The 17283-nt window shown below is 52.8% G+C and overlaps 2 protein-coding genes across 4 annotated transcripts in view; both read right to left on the bottom strand.

Annotated features, from left to right (window-relative positions):
* Window positions 1-1121: 1121 nt before the first annotated feature.
* On the bottom strand, window positions 1122-10619 carry LOC141085177 (chymotrypsin-C-like). Of its 3 annotated transcripts, none has more exons than XM_073570387.1 (9): window positions 6202-6431; window positions 3420-5644; window positions 3250-3338; window positions 3071-3171; window positions 2704-2829; window positions 2467-2603; window positions 2243-2388; window positions 1446-1598; window positions 1122-1263 (listed from the first exon to the last, which is right to left on the bottom strand). In XM_073570387.1, exons 2-9 carry the CDS (start codon window positions 3457-3459, stop codon window positions 1246-1248), a joined length of 810 nt encoding a protein of 269 aa, XP_073426488.1. In that variant the 5' UTR covers window positions 3460-5644; window positions 6202-6431; the 3' UTR covers window positions 1122-1245. The 3 variants fall into 3 exon arrangements, with proteins under 3 accessions (XP_073426488.1, XP_073426486.1, XP_073426487.1); XM_073570385.1 differs by lacking the exons at window positions 1122-1263; window positions 1446-1598; window positions 2243-2388; ... (3 more) ...; window positions 3250-3338; window positions 6202-6431 and adding exons at window positions 6438-6547; window positions 6635-6823; window positions 7477-7624; ... (3 more) ...; window positions 8422-8647; window positions 9505-10619 and having other exon boundaries at window positions 5281-5644; XM_073570386.1 differs by lacking the exons at window positions 1122-1263; window positions 1446-1598; window positions 2243-2388; ... (3 more) ...; window positions 3250-3338; window positions 6202-6431 and adding exons at window positions 6438-6547; window positions 6635-6823; window positions 7477-7624; ... (2 more) ...; window positions 8280-8326; window positions 9505-10613 and having other exon boundaries at window positions 5281-5644.
* Window positions 8532-17283, bottom strand: part of TMCO4 (transmembrane and coiled-coil domains 4) — a 93718-nt gene continuing 84966 nt past the window's right edge. Inside the window, exon 15 of the mRNA XM_073570382.1 lies at window positions 8532-8647. The gene's annotated coding sequence lies outside the window, so the exon portion shown is untranslated. The remainder of the gene's footprint in view (window positions 8648-17283) is intronic.

Below are 17283 nucleotides of genomic sequence, written 5' to 3'. Positions count from 1 at the left end.
CCATGACATTTCTTCCTCCATCACCTGTGAGTGACTTTAAGTGGCAGGACCCGCAGCAACACAGCTATGAAGCAGAGCCCCCGTAATGTTACAGAGCGGTGACAGAATGCTGAGGAGTAGATGGCAGAAGAGTCGCCATGGCTCTGCTGACCTATAACTGCAGAGTCCAGACCTCCTCTGGTATAAACGCTGTGCCCCCACCGGGAGCTTCATGGCCGAGCGGGTGTATGCAGTCGTACACCACCAACAACAATATCGAGCGTCGGGTAGAGTGGTGTAAAGCCGCTACCACTGGACTCTGGAAGAGACGTGTTCTGTGCAGTGACGGATCGCACTTCTCTATCTGAGTCTGATGGAAGAGTCTGGGTTTGGTGATTCCAGGAGCACGTTACCCCCTGACTGAATTATGCCCCTCTCAGCTCCAGTGACAGTATTACACAGGGTAGGATTAGATACACAGCTCAGTAGACAGTATTACACAAGGTAGGATTAGCTACACAGTTCAGCAGACTGTATCACACAGGATAGGATTAGATACACAGCTCTGGAGACGGTATCACACGGGATAGGAAAAGATACACGGCTCAGCAGTCAATATCACACAAGATAGGATTAGATAAAGTACAGCAGACAGTATCACAGGAGAGCATTAGATACACAGCCCTGGAGACGGTATCACACAGGATAGGATTAGAAACACGGCTCAGCAGACAGTATCATATAGGATAGGATTAGATACACAGCTCAGCAGGGAGTATCACACAGGAGAGGATTAGATACACAGCTCAGCAAACAGTATTACAGGATAGGATTAGATACAGGGCTCAGCAGACAGCATCGCACAGAATAGGATTAGATACACAGCTCAGCAGGGAATATCACACACGAGAGGATTAGATACACGGCTCAGCAGGGAGTATCACAGGATAGGATTAGATACACGGCTCAGCAGGTAGTATCACAGGATAGGATTAGATACACAGCTCAGCAGGGAGTATCACAGGATAGGATTAAATACACAGCTCAGTAGGGAGTATCACAGGATAGGATTAGATACACAGCTCAGCAGGGAGTATCACAGGATAGGATTAGATACAGCAGATAAAGACTTAATACGAGGCTCAGTTTCTCCGTTTGTTTATTGGTCCGTGCTTATTACACTGTGAGTACAGTAACAGGAAAATGATACTGATCAGATGCCCCCATGATCTGCGGATGAGGCTGGATATTGTCTCTCGTAGACTCTTAGTTGTTGACGATTTTCTGTAAATAAACGATCATATGTGAAACAATGTAACAATGTGTCATTGTCGTGCAGATACAATAATGATGGATCTGACTAGAAACGTCCCACTGACAACATGACTGATACGGCAGTGACAATCCTCGCAGTATCCAAATCCCCCAGACATGACGCCACTGCCTGTATCCTCCCTGACACTCACATCGTTGATCCAGTCCAGAAAGGCGGACACGCGGGTGAAGACGGTTGGCTTCTTCTCGTAGTTGCAGCTGATTCCGGAGCCAAAGCTGACAATGCCGTGGACTTCCCAGGATCCATTAGAAGCCTGACAGTTCAGAGGTCCGCCGGAGTCTCCCTGTGAGTAGACACGAAAGAGCAGTGCTCACGTCATATGCTGAAGGCACAAATCATCTGCTTGTTAATGGAAACTATCAGCAAGCTGCTGGAGAAGGAACAATTTATCTTTTAATAAAGTACAGATCACTCTACAGTGCCTGGTGTAAGCAGAACAGTGACTGCAGCTCTGGAGTATAATACAGGATGTAACTCAGGACCAGTAATGTAATGTATGTACACAGTGACTGCACCAGCAGAATAGTGAGTGCAGCTCTGGAGTATAATACAGGATGTAACTCAGGACCAGTAATGTAATGTATGTACACAGTGACTGCGCCAGCAGAATAGTGAGTGCAGCTCTGGAGTATAATACAGGATGTAACTCAGGACCAGTAATGTAATGTATGTACACAGTGACTGCACCAGCAGAATAGTGAGTGCAGCTCTGGAGTATAATACAGGATGTAACTCAGGACCAGTAATGTAATGTATGTACACAGTGACTGCACCAGCAGAATAGTGAGTGCAGCTCTGGAGAATAATACAGGATGTTAACTCAGGATCAGTAATGTAATGTATGCACACAGTGATTGCACCAGCAGAATAGTGAGTGCAGCTCTGGAGCATAATACAGGTTATGTAATGTAATTGATATGTTCTTACGTTGCATCCAGACACGATGCCATCACCTCCAGCGCAGATCATGCTATTTTGTACTTGGAAGCTCCACCAGTCGGACCTGCTGCAGACAGCGTGTTCGACCACGGGAAGAAGAGCCTGCTGAAGATTGTCAGCGATGGGTCCGTTGGCTGCAGAACAAAGTATCAGTAATGGACACTAGTAGACACGTGACGGTATATGTGAGGCATGCTGCCGTCATTACTCACTGTACAGACGTCCCCACCCGGTGACATAGCAGGGGAAGTCGTGTGGCAGGATGGCGCCATCAGCAGGAATGCAGGCGGGCTGCACAGTGTCGCTGAGTTTGGCGGGCTCGGCCAGCTTGATGATGGCGATATCGTTACTGAGATTCACATAAGTGTGGCATTAGTGCAGTCCTGGTTGGCCCCTGGACATGGCGGGGCCCCTGTCTGCAGGTTTTCGGGAGCCGGGATGTTACTTACCTGATGATCAGGAAGGAGGTGAATTTCTCGTGGACAAAGATCTTCTCGGTACCGATGGCGGCGGATCCTTCCTCCTCTTCCTTCAGGTTGTGCTTTCCGACCAGGACTCTGTAGACTCGGCCAGCGCTGGAGGAAAGGAGGGATTATTACTCATCCTGGCATCAGGGTGTTGGAATATTGCCCTATAAAGGCAGACCACCCGGGCTCTGTATCCTGTGTATGACCCCTGGACAGTGCTTAGCAATCTGTAGTCACGGAAGGGTCAAAACAAGCAATTCCAAAAAAAGAAAGGACACCGGGCAATCGCTCACAGTGCAATTCCCTCACATACAGGTGGGCCTGGAATTGCTCGGTATGAGGACAATACCTGATACAGTGGGCAGCAGTCAGGACCCAGCGGTCAGAAATCAGGGTGCCGCCACAGGTGTGGCCCCAGGCTCCGCTGCTGCCTTGGTACTGCAGGGAAACCTAGAGAAAAGGAAAGAGAACCTGGTTAGAGAAGTATTCAGTCTGTGGCCTGGGAGGTCTCAGGTCTCCGGTCCACACCTGCCATGGCCAGCTGTGTTCTCGCACATCGTGGCCATTCACCACTCGAGACAGTATGGGCTGCACGGCCGGAACACCGCAGCTGTAGGCTGGAAGACATAAGAGGGGTGAATGAGCACTGATCATGGGGGACTGGGGAGCAAAGCGAAGCTGGAGGAGCCGTAACCTACCGTAAGCCAGACAGAGAGCGAGAACCACGAGCTTCATCATCGTGATGTGTCAGATCCACCCGGACCCCAAGCACTGATTATATAGAGAGCGGATCTGACTCTCTGCCATAATGACCCGCACCAGGGAGATAGGACCGGCCAATGAGACCCCTCCACATTGCTCTCCGAGGACGCAGAACCTGCTCCTAGAAGTCATTACTCTTGGACGAGATAAGAAAGTGTTTACCTTGTGTGACCGAGCCGGTGAGAGATCTGGGACAGATGTGCGGAAAGTGCAAGATTCACAGGACGAGGCCACTATCCTCATATGTGTGTGCAGACCACACACTGATGGGCTATCCTCAGATGAGGCCTCAATATAAGACCCTACACTGATGGGCTATCCTCAGCCGAGGGCTCAATATAAGACCCTACACTGACGGGACATCCTCAGCCGAGGGCTCAATATAAGACCCTACACTGATGGGCCATCCACAGTCGAGGGCTCAATATAAGAAGCTACACGGATGGGGGCCATCCTCAGCCGAGGGCTCAATATAAGAAGCTACACTGATGGGGGCCATCCTCAGCCGAGGGCTCAATATAAGAAGCTACACTGATGGGGGCCATCCTCAGCCGAGGGCTCAATATAAGACCTTACACTGATGGGCTTATCCTGAGCTGAGCCCTCAGTACAAGACCCTACACTGATGAGCTATCCACAGCTGAGGCGTCAGTATGAGACCTTACACTGATGGGCTATCCTCAGCTGAGGCGTCTGTATGAAACCTTATACTGATGGACTATCCTCAACCGAAGCGTCAGTATGAGACCTTACACTGATGGACTATCCTCAGTCAAGGCCTCAATGTAAGACCCTACACTGATAGGCTTTCCTCAGCCGAGGGCTCAATATAAGACCCTACATTGATGGGCTATCCTGAACTGAGGCCTCAATAGAAGACACTGCACTGATGAGCTGTCCTGAGCCGAGGCCTCAATATAAGACTCTACATGACGGGCTATCCTCAGCTGAGGCGTCGGCATGAGACCTTACACTGTCGGGCTATCCTCAGCTGAGGAGTCGGCATGAGACCTTACACTGACGGGCTATCCTCAGCTGAGGCGTCGGCATGAGACCTTACACTGACGGGCTATCCTCAGCTGAGGCGTCGGCATGAGACCTTACACTGACGGGCTATCCTCAGCTGAGGTGTCAGTATGAGACATTACAGGGATGGGCTATCATCAGCAGAGGTCTGATTTGTCAATGCCCATACAGTGTTGTCATGGGAACACAGTTGTTGATAGGTCTGTGACCAGCGAGAACCCAAGCACAGAACTACGATTCCCATCACTGTAGAGACCGACTCACTCGGAGCAAATGTGGAGCAGCCGCCGCCTCCTCTCCCGTCTGCATGGACGATTCATGCTCCTGTCATGAAACAATCTGGGAATTCATGGGCCGGAATGGAAAATTCCTTGAAGTGTTGTATACCTTTGTTAATAAATCACACAGGTCTTATCTCCGGCTGTTTATTCTGGCAGGAAATGCTCTGCCCCAAGGATGATTCACAGCCAACCACATCGCAGCAACTGCGCGGTTCTCACTGCCCTGAGTCCTAATCTGAGGGGCAGTGACCGAACCCCTCTGCAGCTTTCTCATTGTTCTACATATCTGCGCTTGCTGTTAGTGAATGGGTACATTTTTTTTATTATACCTTCTGCCTGCCGAAATACTTCTCGCAGCTGAAGGTTTGATACAGTTGCATCCAGTGTATACAATTCTGTGACTGCAGGTTGATACATTGTAACAAGCGGGAAGCTCACGTGCAGAGCGGCGGCATTCTGGAGATTACCGCCGGAGCAATGAAGAACGCACTGAAGATCATCACTGTTTTTTTTATTATTATTTTCACAAAAAAAAATACAAAATCCGCATTCTTACAGCGGGACAGAGTGGGGCGGGATGGAGCGGGGTCCTCGTGCCCTTCATTGTGCCACCAGGAGTGATGTAGGACCAGTGATTATTACACATCCGTCGCCTCCTTCTTACAGGTAAAACGCTCCGACCCTGAGGACATTACCCAATGTCTCTCTGTTCTTCCCGCCGATACAGAACGACTCACCAGAAGGGGGCATTGCCACCAGAGTCAGTCTGTTCTGAAGAAAAATCTCTTCCGGAGAGAGTTAAAGTATACTGGGATCTGCTTGTACGTTCCTTTAACAGCGACCCTGTCTGCAACCTGCAGTATAAGAACATATCATCAGGCACCACCAATAGAGCGGACCCCCACAGACAACCCCACAGACAACCCCACCCCTTAGTGTGTGAAATCCCGGCCCCCCCACCCCTCACCCTTGCATCATGGCCCCCCCCCACAGATAACCCCGCCCCTCACCCCAACATCACAGCCCCCCGCAGATATCCCCGCCCCTCACTGTTGCATTACTGACAGGACCATCATCTGTCACTTGCTCCTTACCAACTAGATAAGAAGGTCAGAACATTCAATTTTACTGTAGGCTGTAAAGCGAGCTGCTCACATTTTCTGCCGCAATCTGGATTATTCTATATACATCAAAAATGAGGCAGAGAGAGGTAACGGGCCATTCCTATATTAGGCACCGCCACAATACACCCCGTACAAATGTCCAAGAACCGCATCCCCACCCCGCGACAGTGACATTTATCAAGACGCTACATTTATTTTCAATGTCTAATTTTAAAGAGTTAAAGTCAGGTGATTAAAATGATACTTTTTTTTTTTTTTTTTTAACTTTTCAAAACTTTTTGTTATACCTCCCAGCAAACTTCAGCCTGCGTCCTATACTGGGGCCTCAACAGTGCAGGGGCGAAAGCAGTCAGCAGAACCCAACCTCCTCGCTGGGGCTCACAGAGGCTGACAGCAGCCTGTAAGGAGTTAACGGCAGCCACCGCAGTCAGCCCCGGTCGGTACCGCCTGCCGTATAACAGCGCCACGTGCTGGGACTTCATGGAAGAAAGCAGGAGGTCTACGCCACAGACGAGATTCTCACCATCACCAGCATCGACTGCAGATCAAAGGTCCCAGAACACTGAGCCAAGATGTCATCCAGATTCTCCACGTACCAAGAGCCGCTCCTCGTCTCCCTCCAAGACACAAAACCTGGAGTGGACGGAAAAGAGAAGGCGCAAAAATATCAGATCCGAATAATCCTGAGAATTTCTGTCCTGCTATCTCCGAAATAACAACCTGGGTAGGAGGAATAGGACACCAGGATATCACTGGTCGTGGGCAAGATGGCCTGAGCGTCCGTCTCATCGGCGTCTTTCTTATCCGGAGGGACAGCGGTGGCGTCGCTTTGTAAGGAATTAGTGTGAGAGTAAAGGAGCTGATCCCCCGAGTCCCCCAAATCCACGGTGCAACCTCTGTCCTTCTCCTCTACAAAGATGAATTAAAAGAAACAGATCAGCATCCATCAGTCATACACACACACGAACCAGCAGAGGGCAGCACTGCCCATCATCAGCGCCCATCAGCCATACACACACGGACCAGCAGGGGACAGCACTGCCCATCAATCATAGACACACGGACCAGCAGGAGGCAGCACTGCCCAACATCCGCGTCCGTCAGTCACACACACATGGACCAGCAGGGAGCAGCACTGCCCATCAGTCATACAGACAGTCATACACCCCACCAGGAAACCGAGTGTGTCTGGTCTGGAGGGGAGCAGCCATCAATCATAGACACACGGACCAGCAGGAGGCAGCACTGCCCAACATCCGCGTCCGTCAGTCACACACACATGGACCAGCAGTCATACAGAGATCAGCAGGGGGCAGCACTACCCACTGTCAGCCTTATATCAGCGCATGAGCATAATAACAGGAGCGGCTGATCTGTGACACGAGGGAGGAATCATGGGGCTGAAGGATTCAGTATTCTGGATCACCCTAAAATGACTGACAACAGAGAGCAGACGACTGTGGGACAGGTGAATACAGTCAGTCCATCACCATATGAAGATGGTTGATACCAGTGAAAAATAGCTAGCGTGTAACATGTGGAAAGCAGCTCGAGCTCCGCACCTCCCCCGCAGGCCTGGATGAAGAACAGCTTGGGCTTTCCCCGCAGACCGGGGCAGTTGGAGCCGTTGAAGTAATTGACAATCCGCTCCACGGGGATCCGCACCCCGTCCGTCCCAAACACCCCACCAGGAAACCGAGTGTGTCTGGTCTGGAGGGGAGGAAAAAAAATAACATTTGCAGAGAAAAATTCCATTAATCCAGCACATGGTGGTCCAGGATAGTGTGGCGCTCAGGGGGCACTCACCTCGCAACCGTGGGATAAGATGATCACCAGGCAGCAGTCCCGCTCGCTGTGCTCCGCGGCGGCCAGGCTCTGCAGCTCCGTGTGGATCTCCTGTGTACACAGAGCAGTGCCGGATTAGCAGACGTCCTGGATTATTGGATTTATTGGATTATCGCACTCACCGCCGCCTTCAGATTGTTCTTCACTGTCACATCGAAGTGATAGGAGCTCATCCGTCGCTGCAGCTTGTCGCGGTCGATGTCGGAGCCGGTGCGGTAGGACAGGCCGGACACTTCGGAGAACGCCATGTTACTGATGATCAGGCAACGGCCACAGGGGTCAAAATTCATGGGGTAATCCTGAGGGAGAGAAACGGCATGCATTTATGGGTGGGCAACAGAGAACGGTGCCATTAACCTCTCACTGTCCCATCAGAGGCAGTGTGCACAATGAATGGCGGCAGTGCTGGTACTCGCAGTGCAAGGGGGTTCAGTCAGCGCCACTCCATCGGCCCCAGATCCACAGTGTGTACCCCTGGCACTGTCCATACCGTCACCTGTATACATATATAGACACCCACCGTCTTCATGTCCAGCAGTTTTGGTTTGGGCATCTGATCGAAGTGATCTAAAGGAAAAAAAGGTCAAAATGTGACTGCGCTGCTCATCCAGGGCCTGCGGGTTAATGAAGGCAGACAGGCGGGAGTGCAGGACAAGACTGACCTTTGTGCTCTGGGATATTGGGGAGCGGTGATGGGGGGAGCGGTGTTGGGGGCAGAGGAGTCAGTGTCTTGGCCTCTCTCGTGCTCCCGGTTTCCTGCAAGAGGTCAGCGAGGTCATGCTGCCCAGACCCGCGCAGACACTGCAGGAACAGGTGGAAGGCGTCGCTGCCACGGCTCTGCAGGTCGATCAGTAACTGCCGCGCCTGATCCCTCCGCGTCCCAGCCGCCTGAAACAAAGAGACTCTTCCTCAATATTATGAGGAGGGGTGCGCTCGTACCCCGACCTCTTTGTACTAAGGGGTCAGTACCGGGGGGTCCGCTCGTCCCCAAACTCCAGGTACTGGGGGGGGGGGGGGGTCCGCTCGTCCCCAAACTCCAGGTACTGGGGGGGGGGGGGGGGGTCCGCTCGTCCCCAAACTCCAGGTACTGGGGAAGGGGGGAGAGTCCGCTCGCCGCCAAACTCCAGGTGCTGGGGAAGGGGGGGGGGTTTGGGGGGAGTCCGCTCGTCCCCAAACACTCCAGGTACTGGGGTGGGGGGGGGTTTTCTCCGCTCATCCCCAAACTCCAGCTACTGGGGAAGGTGGGGGGGGGTGGGTCCGCTCATCCCCAAACTCCAGGTACTGGGGGGAGGGGGAGGTTAAGTCCGCTCGTCCCCAAACTCCAGGTGCTGGGGAAGGGGGGGGGGGCGCTTGTCCCCAAACTCCAGGTACTGGTGTGGCTGGGGGGGGGGGGGGGGGTTTCTCCTCTCACCCCCAAACTCCAGGTACTGGGGAAGGGGGGGGTTGTGGGGGGGGGGGGGGGGGGGGTTAGTCCGCTCGTCCCCAAACTCCAGGTACTGGGGAAGTCCGCTCGTCCCCAAACTCCAGGTGCTGGGGGGGGGGTTGAGGGGTCCGCTCGTCCCCAAACTCCAGGTGCTGGGGAAGGGGGGAGTCCCCTCGTCCCCAAACTCCAAGTACTGGGGGTGGGGTCCGCTCATCACAAGTTCCCAGTGGCGGTTACAGTCGGACTCTTTGTGCCAGGGGGTCTTGATGATTTCCCGTCTGGGGATCTGAAAGTCTCCAATCTCCTTCCTGTTGCCCCTCACCTGGATCTCCTCCACCATGTCCGTACTGAACACCTCCTTCTCCAGCAGCTGGTCCCACAGATTCTCCAGCTGCAGGGCGGTAACAAGCCGCACCCGGTTCCGCTGCAGGATCTGCCGGTGTCTCTGCTCCATCCTCCCAGTGCCGCTGTCAGTGTTTTGTCTGCCACTTCCGTAAACACGAGTCCACGACGTCATCACTCTGCGCCGGCGCCATCTTCCTACACCTCGACGGCGCCACATTTCTACACTCGAGACACTGAGGCTCACTACCTGATTGTATGTGTGAGGTGGTGTAACTGCAGAAGGACTACAAGTCCCAGCATCGATGTAATTGTAATCCCACAGATGCAGATAGTATCCGATCTGGACACTCCTCCACCAATCAGGGCTCTGCTTTCGTTCTGTAAACTGCTCTTGATGGATGTACGCTGAGCTGTGATTGGCTAATAAGGCCAGCTTATGCCTGGCAGGCTAGTTTGCTGCCAACAAAGTTCTACATATTCAATTTTGAGTCCGGTCGGCCCCTGTGGCCTTACAGGCTTCGCTTAAATGGCGCTGTGTAGTCAGAAAGCACAATGTTACTCAGCCCGGTCACTCCCCTTGGTCACATTGTAGGGATTACATTCGGTTAAAGATGGTGACTTTGAGGTGAGGTGATATCTATACGCAGCACCCAACACAAGACGTCTTCTCTAAAAAAGCATGAGGAAATGGTTATTAAAGCTGATATCCGGGTGTGTAGAGTTTTTCTTTAATATTTCACTCTGAATCTCCTTCCATTTTGCATATACAACTCCTTTTCAAAACAATATGTCTCCATGATTACAGACTACAATTAAGACCTCTGGAGTCAGTTCTTCAGTCTGTAAACGTGGAGACACATAATTCTGCTGTGGAGCTGCAGGCACAAAACGGGATAAGAGGAGGAGTTACTGTCATGTGTATAGTATATACTGCCCTGTGCTGTGACCGCCGCCTGTGTCGGGTGTATAGTATATACTGTCCTGCGCTGTGACCGCCGCCCGTGTCCTGTGTATAGTATATACTGCTCTGTACTGTGACCGCCGCCCGTGTCATGTGTATAGTATATACTGCGCTGGGACCGCCACCCGTGTCCTGTGTATAGTATATACTGCTCTGTACTGTGACCGCCGCCCGTGTCATGTGTATAGTATATACTGCCCTGCGCTGTGACCGCCGCCCGTGTCATGTGTATAGTATATACTGTCCTGCGCTGTGACCGCCGCCCGTGTCATGTGTATAGTATATAATGCCCTGCGCTGTGACCGCCGCCCGTGTCTTGTGTAAACGTGGAGACACATAATTCTGCTGTGGAGCTGCAGGCACAAAACGGGATAAGAGGAGGAGTTACTGTCATGTGTATAGTATATACTGCCCTGTGCTGTGACCGCCGCCTGTGTCGGGTGTATAGTATATACTGTCCTGCGCTGTGACCGCCGCCCGTGTCCTGTGTATAGTATATACTGCTCTGTACTGTGACCGCCGCCCGTGTCATGTGTATAGTATATACTGCGCTGGGACCGCCACCCGTGTCCTGTGTATAGTATATACTGCTCTGTACTGTGACCGCCGCCCGTGTCATGTGTATAGTATATACTGCCCTGTGCTGTGACCGCCGCCCGTGTCATGTGTATAGTATATACTGTCCTGCGCTGTGACCGCCGCCTGTGTCATGTGTATAGTATATACTGCCCTGTGCTGTGACCGCCGCCCGTGTCATGTGTATAGTATATACTGTCCTGCGCTGTGACCGCCGCCTGTGTCATGTGTATAGTATATACTGCCCTGTGCTGTGACCGCCGCCCGTGTCATGTGTATAGTATATACTGTCCTGCGCTGTGACCGCCGCCCGTGTCCTGTGTATAGTATATACTGCTCTGTACTGTGACCGCCGCCCGTGTCATGTGTATAGTATATACTGCGCTGGGACCGCCACCCGTGTCCTGTGTATAGTATATACTGCTCTGTACTGTGACCGCCGCCCGTGTCATGTGTATAGTATATACTACCCTGCGCTGTGACCGCCGCCCGTGTCATGTGTATAGTATATACTGCGCTGTGACCGCCGCCCGTGTCATGTGTATAGTATATACTGCCCTGCGCTGTGACCGCCGCCCGTGTCGTGTGTATAGTATATACTGCTCTGCACTGTGACCGCCGCCCGTGTCATGTGTATAGTATATACTGCCCTGCGCTGTAACCGCCGCCCGTGTCATGTGTATAGTATATACTGTCCTGCGCTGTGACCGCCGCCCGTGTCATGTGTATAGTATATACTGCCCTGCGCTGTGACTGCCGCCCGTGTCGTATGCATAGTATGTACTGCTCTGCACTGTGACCGCCGCCCGTGTCATGTGTATAGTATATACTGCCCTGCGCTGTGACCGCCGCCCGTGTCATGTGTATAGTATATACTGTCCTGCGCTGTGACCGCCGCCCGTGTCATGTGTATAGTATATAATGCCCTGCGCTGTGACCACCGCCCGTGTCCTGTGTATAGTATATACTGCTGTGCGCTGTGACCGCCGCCCGTGTCATGTGTATAATATATACTGCCCTGCGCTGTGACCGCCGCCCGTGTCCTGTGTATAGTATATACTGCCCTGCGCTGTGACCGCCGCCCGTGTCATGTGTATAGTATATACTGCCCTGCGCTGTGACCGCCGCCCGTGTCATGTGTATAGTATATATTGCCCTGCGCCGTGACCGCCGCCAGTGTCATGTGTATAGTATATACTGCCCTGTGCTGTGACCGCCGCCCGTGTCATGTGTATAGTATATACTGTCCTGCGCTGTGACCGCCGCCCGTGTCCTGTGTATAGTATATACTGCTCTGTACTGTGACCGCCGCCCGTGTCATGTGTATAGTATATACTGCGCTGGGACCGCCACCCGTGTCCTGTGTATAGTATATACTGCTCTGTACTGTGACCGCCGCCCGTGTCATGTGTATAGTATATACTACCCTGCGCTGTGACCGCCGCCCGTGTCATGTGTATAGTATATACTGCGCTGTGACCGCCGCCCGTGTCATGTGTATAGTATATACTGCCCTGCGCTGTAACCGCTGCCCGTGTCATGTGTATAGTATATACTGTCCTGCGCTGTGACCGCCGCCCGTGTCATGTGTATAGTATATACTGCCCTGCGCTGTGACTGCCGCCCGTGTCGTATGCATAGTATGTACTGCTCTGCACTGTGACCGCCGCCCGTGTCATGTGTATAGTATATACTGCCCTGCGCTGTGACCGCCGCCCGTGTCATGTGTATAGTATATACTGTCCTGCGCTGTGACCGCCGCCCGTGTCATGTGTATAGTATATAATGCCCTGCGCTGTGACCACCGCCCGTGTCCTGTGTATAGTATATACTGCTCTGCGCTGTGACCGCCGCCCGTGTCATGTGTATAATATATACTGCCCTGCGCTGTGACCGCCGCCCGTGTCCTGTGTATAGTATATACTGCCCTGCGCTGTGACCGCCGCCCGTGTCATGTGTATAGTATATACTGCCCTGCGCTGTGACCGCCGCCCGTGTCTTGTGTATAGTATATATTGCCCTGCGCCGTGACCGCCGCCAGTGTCATGTGTATAGTATATACTGCCCTGTGCTGTGACCGCCGCCCGTGTCATGTGTATAGTATATACTGCCCTGCGCTGTGACCGCCGCCCGTGTCATGTGTATAGTATGTACTGCCCTGTGCTCTGACCGCCGCCCGTGTCATGTGTATAGTATATACTGCCCTGCGCTGTGACCGCCGCCCGTGTCATGTGTATAGTATATACTGCCCTGTGACCGCCGCCAGTGTCATGTGTATAGTATATACTGCCCTGCGCTGTGACCGCCGCCCGTGCCATGTGTATAGTATATACTGCCCTGCGCTGTGACCGCCGCCCGTGTCACGTGTATAGTATATACTGTCCTGCACTGTGACCGCCACCCGTGTCATGTGTATAGTATATACTGCCCTGCGCTGTGACCGCCGCCCGTGTCATGTGTATAGTATATACTGCCCTGCGCTGTGACCGCCGCCTGTGTCATGTGTATAGTATATACTGCGCTGTGACCGCCACCCGTGTCATGTGTATAGTATATACTGCCCTGCGCTGTGACCGCCGCCCGTGTCCTGTATATAGTATATACTGCTCTGCACTGTGACCGCCGCCCGTGTCATGTGTATAGTATATACTGCCCTGCGCTGTGACCGCCGCCCGTGTCATGTGTATAGTATATACTGCCCTGCGCTGTGACCGCCGCCCGTGTCATGTGTATAGTATATACTGCCCTGCGCTGTGACCGCCGCATGTGTCGGGTGTATAGTATATACTGCTCTGCACTGTGACCGCCGCCCGTGTCGTGTATAGTATATACTGCCCTGCGCTGTGACCGCTGCCAGTGTCATGTGTATAGTATATACTGTCCTGCGCTGTGACCTCCGCCAGTGTCATGTGTATAGTATATACTGCCCTGCGCTGTGACCGCCGCCCGTCTCGTGTATAGTATATACTGTCCTGCGCTGTGACCGACACCCGTGTCATGTGTATAGTATATACTGTCCTGCGCTTTGACCGACACCCGTGTCATGTGTATAGAATATACTGCCCTGCGCTGTGACCACTGCCAGTGTCATGTGTATAGTATATACTGTCCTGCGCTGTGACCTCCGCCAGTGTCATGTGTATAGTATATACTGCCCTGCGCTGTGACCGCCGCCCGTCTCATGTGTATAGTATATACTGCCCTGCGCTGTGACCGCCGCCCGTGTCCTGTTTATAGTATATACTGCCCTGCGCTGTGACCGCCGCCCGTGTCATGTGTATAGTATATACTACCCTGCGCTGTGACCGCCGCCTGTGTCGGGTGTATAGTATATACTGTCCTGCGCTGTGACCTCCGCCAGTGTCATGTGTATAGTATATACTGCCCTGCGCTGTGACCGACACCCGTGTCATGTGTATAGTATATACTGTCCTGCGCTGTGACCGACACCCGTGTCATGTGTATAGTATAGTATATACTGTCCTGCGCTGTGACTGCCGCCTGTGTCGGGTGTATAGTATATACTGCTCTGAACTGTGACCGCCGCCCATGTCATGTGTATACTATATACTGCCCTGCGCTGTGACCGACACCCGTGTCATGTGTATAGTATATACTGTCCTGCGCTGTGACCGCCACCTGTGTCGGGTGTATAGTATATACTGTCCTGCGCGTTGACCGACACCCGTGTCATGTGTATAGTATATACTGCCCTGCGCTTTGACCGACACCCGTGTCACGTGTATAGTATATACTGCCCTGCGCTGTGACCGCCGCCAGTGTCATGTGTATAGTATATACTGTCCTGCGCTGTGACCTCCGCCAGTGTCATGTGTATAGTATATACTGTCCTGCGCTGTGACCGCCACCCGTGTCATGTGTATAGTATATACTGCCCTGCGCTGTGACCGACACCCGTGTCATGTGTATAGTATATACTGCCCTGCGCTGTGACCTCCGCCAGTGTCATGTGTATAGTATATACTGCCCTGCGCTATGATCGCCACCCGTGTCGGATGTATAGTATTTACTGCCCCGCGCTGTGACCGACACCCGTGTTGGGTGTATAGTATTTACTGTCCTGTGCTGTGACCTCCGCCAGTGTCATGTGTATAGTATATACTGTCCTGCGCTGTGACCGCCACCCGTGTCATGTGTATAGTATATACTGCCCTGCGCTGTGACCGACACCCGTGTCATGTGTATAGTATATACTGCCCTGCTCTGTGACCGCCGCCCGTGTCATGTGTATAGTATATACTGCCCTGCGCTGTGACCGCCGCCTGTGTCGGGTGTATAGTATATACTGCGCTGTGACCTCCGCCAGTTTCATGTGCATAGTATATACTGCCCTGCGCTATGACCGCCACCCGTGTCGGGTGTATAGTATATACTGCCCTGCACTGTGACCGCCACCCGTGTCGGGTGTATAGTATATACTGCCCTGTGCTGTGACCTCCGCCAGTGTCATGTGTATAGTATGTATTGTCCTGCGCTGTGACCGCCACCCGTGTCGTGTGTATAGTATATACTGCCCTGCGCTGTGACCGCCGCCCGTGTCATGTGTATAGTATATACTGCCCTGCGCTGTGACCGCCGCCCGTGTCATGTGTATAGTATATACTGCCCTGCGCTGTGACCGACACCCGTGTCATGTGTATAGTATATACTGTCCTGCGCTGTGACCGCCGCCTGTGTCGGGTGTATAGTATATACTGTCCTGCGCTTTGACCGACACCCGTGTCATGTGTATAGTATATACTGCCCTGCGCTATGACCGCCACCCGTGTCGGGTGTATAGTATATACTGCACTGCGCTGTGACCGCCACCCGTGCTGGTGCATAGTATATACTGCCCTGTGCTGTGACCTCCGCCAGTGTCGTGTATAGTATATACTGTCATGCGCTGTGACCGCCACCCGTGTCGGGTGTATAGTATATACTGCCCTGCGCTGTGACCGCCGCCTGTGTCGGGTGTATAGTATATACTGCCCTGCGCTGTGACAAACACCCATGTCATGTGTATACTATATACTGCTATGCGCTGTGACCGCCGCCTGTCGGGTGTATAGTATATACTGCCCTGCGCTGTGACCGCCACCCGTGTCATGTGTATAGTATATACTGCCCTGCGCTGTGACCGCCGCCCGTGTCATGTGTATAGTATATACTGTCCTGCGCTGTGACCGCCACCCGTGTCGTGTATATTATATACTGCCCTGCTCTGTGACCGCCGCCCGTGTCATGTGTATAGTATATACTGTCCTGCGCTGTGACCGCCTCCCGTGTCATGTGTATAGTATATACTGCCCTGCGCTGTGACCGACACCCGTGTCATGTGTATAGTATATACTGCCCTGCGCTGTGACCTCCGCCAGTGTCATGTGTATAGTATATACTGCCCCGCGCTATGACCACCACCCGTGTCGGGTGTATAGTATATACTGCCCCGCGCTGTGACCAACACCCGTGTTGGGTGTATAGTATATACTGTCCTGTGCTGTGACCTCCGCCAGTGTCGTGTGTATAGTATATACTGCCCTGCGCTGTGACCGCCACCCGTGTCGGGTGTATAGTATACACTGCCCTGCGCTGTGACCGCTGCCTGTGTCGGGTGTATAGTATATACTGCCCTGCGCAGTGACCGCCACCCGTGTCGGGTGTATAGTATATACTGCCATGCGCTGTGACCGCCGCCTGTGTCATGTGTATAGTATATACTGCCCTGCGCTGTGACCGCCGCCCGTGTCATGTGTATAGTATATACAGTCCTGCGCTGTGACCGACACCCGCGTCATGTGTATAGTATATACTGCCCTGCGCTGTGACCGCCGCCCGTGTCATGTGTATAATATATACTGCCCTGCGCTGTGACCGCCGCCCGTGTCATGTGTATAGTATATACTGCCCTGCGCTGTGACCGCCGCCCGTGTCATGTGTATAGTATATACTGCCCTGCGCTATGACCGCCACCCGTGTCGGGTGTATAGTATATACTGCCCCGCGCTGTGACCGACACCCGTGTTGGGTGTATAGTATATACTGCCCTGTGCTGTGACCTCCGCCAGTGTCATGTGTATAGTATATACTGTCCTGCGCTGTGACCGACACCCGTGTCATGTGTATAGTATATACTGCCCTGTGCTGTGACCTCCGCCAGTGTCATGTGTATAGTATATACTGTCCTGCGCTGTGACCGCCACCCGTGTCGGGTGTATA

The sequence above is a fragment of the Dendrobates tinctorius genome, unplaced genomic scaffold (assembly GCF_039654945.1).
Source record: "Dendrobates tinctorius isolate UK_male_01 unplaced genomic scaffold, ASM3965494v1 ptg000028l, whole genome shotgun sequence".
In the NCBI taxonomy this organism is placed as follows: domain Eukaryota; kingdom Metazoa; phylum Chordata; class Amphibia; order Anura; family Dendrobatidae; genus Dendrobates; species Dendrobates tinctorius.
The sequence above is the reverse complement of the archived record's forward strand: the minus strand, read 5'-3'. Positions and strand labels throughout refer to the sequence as shown.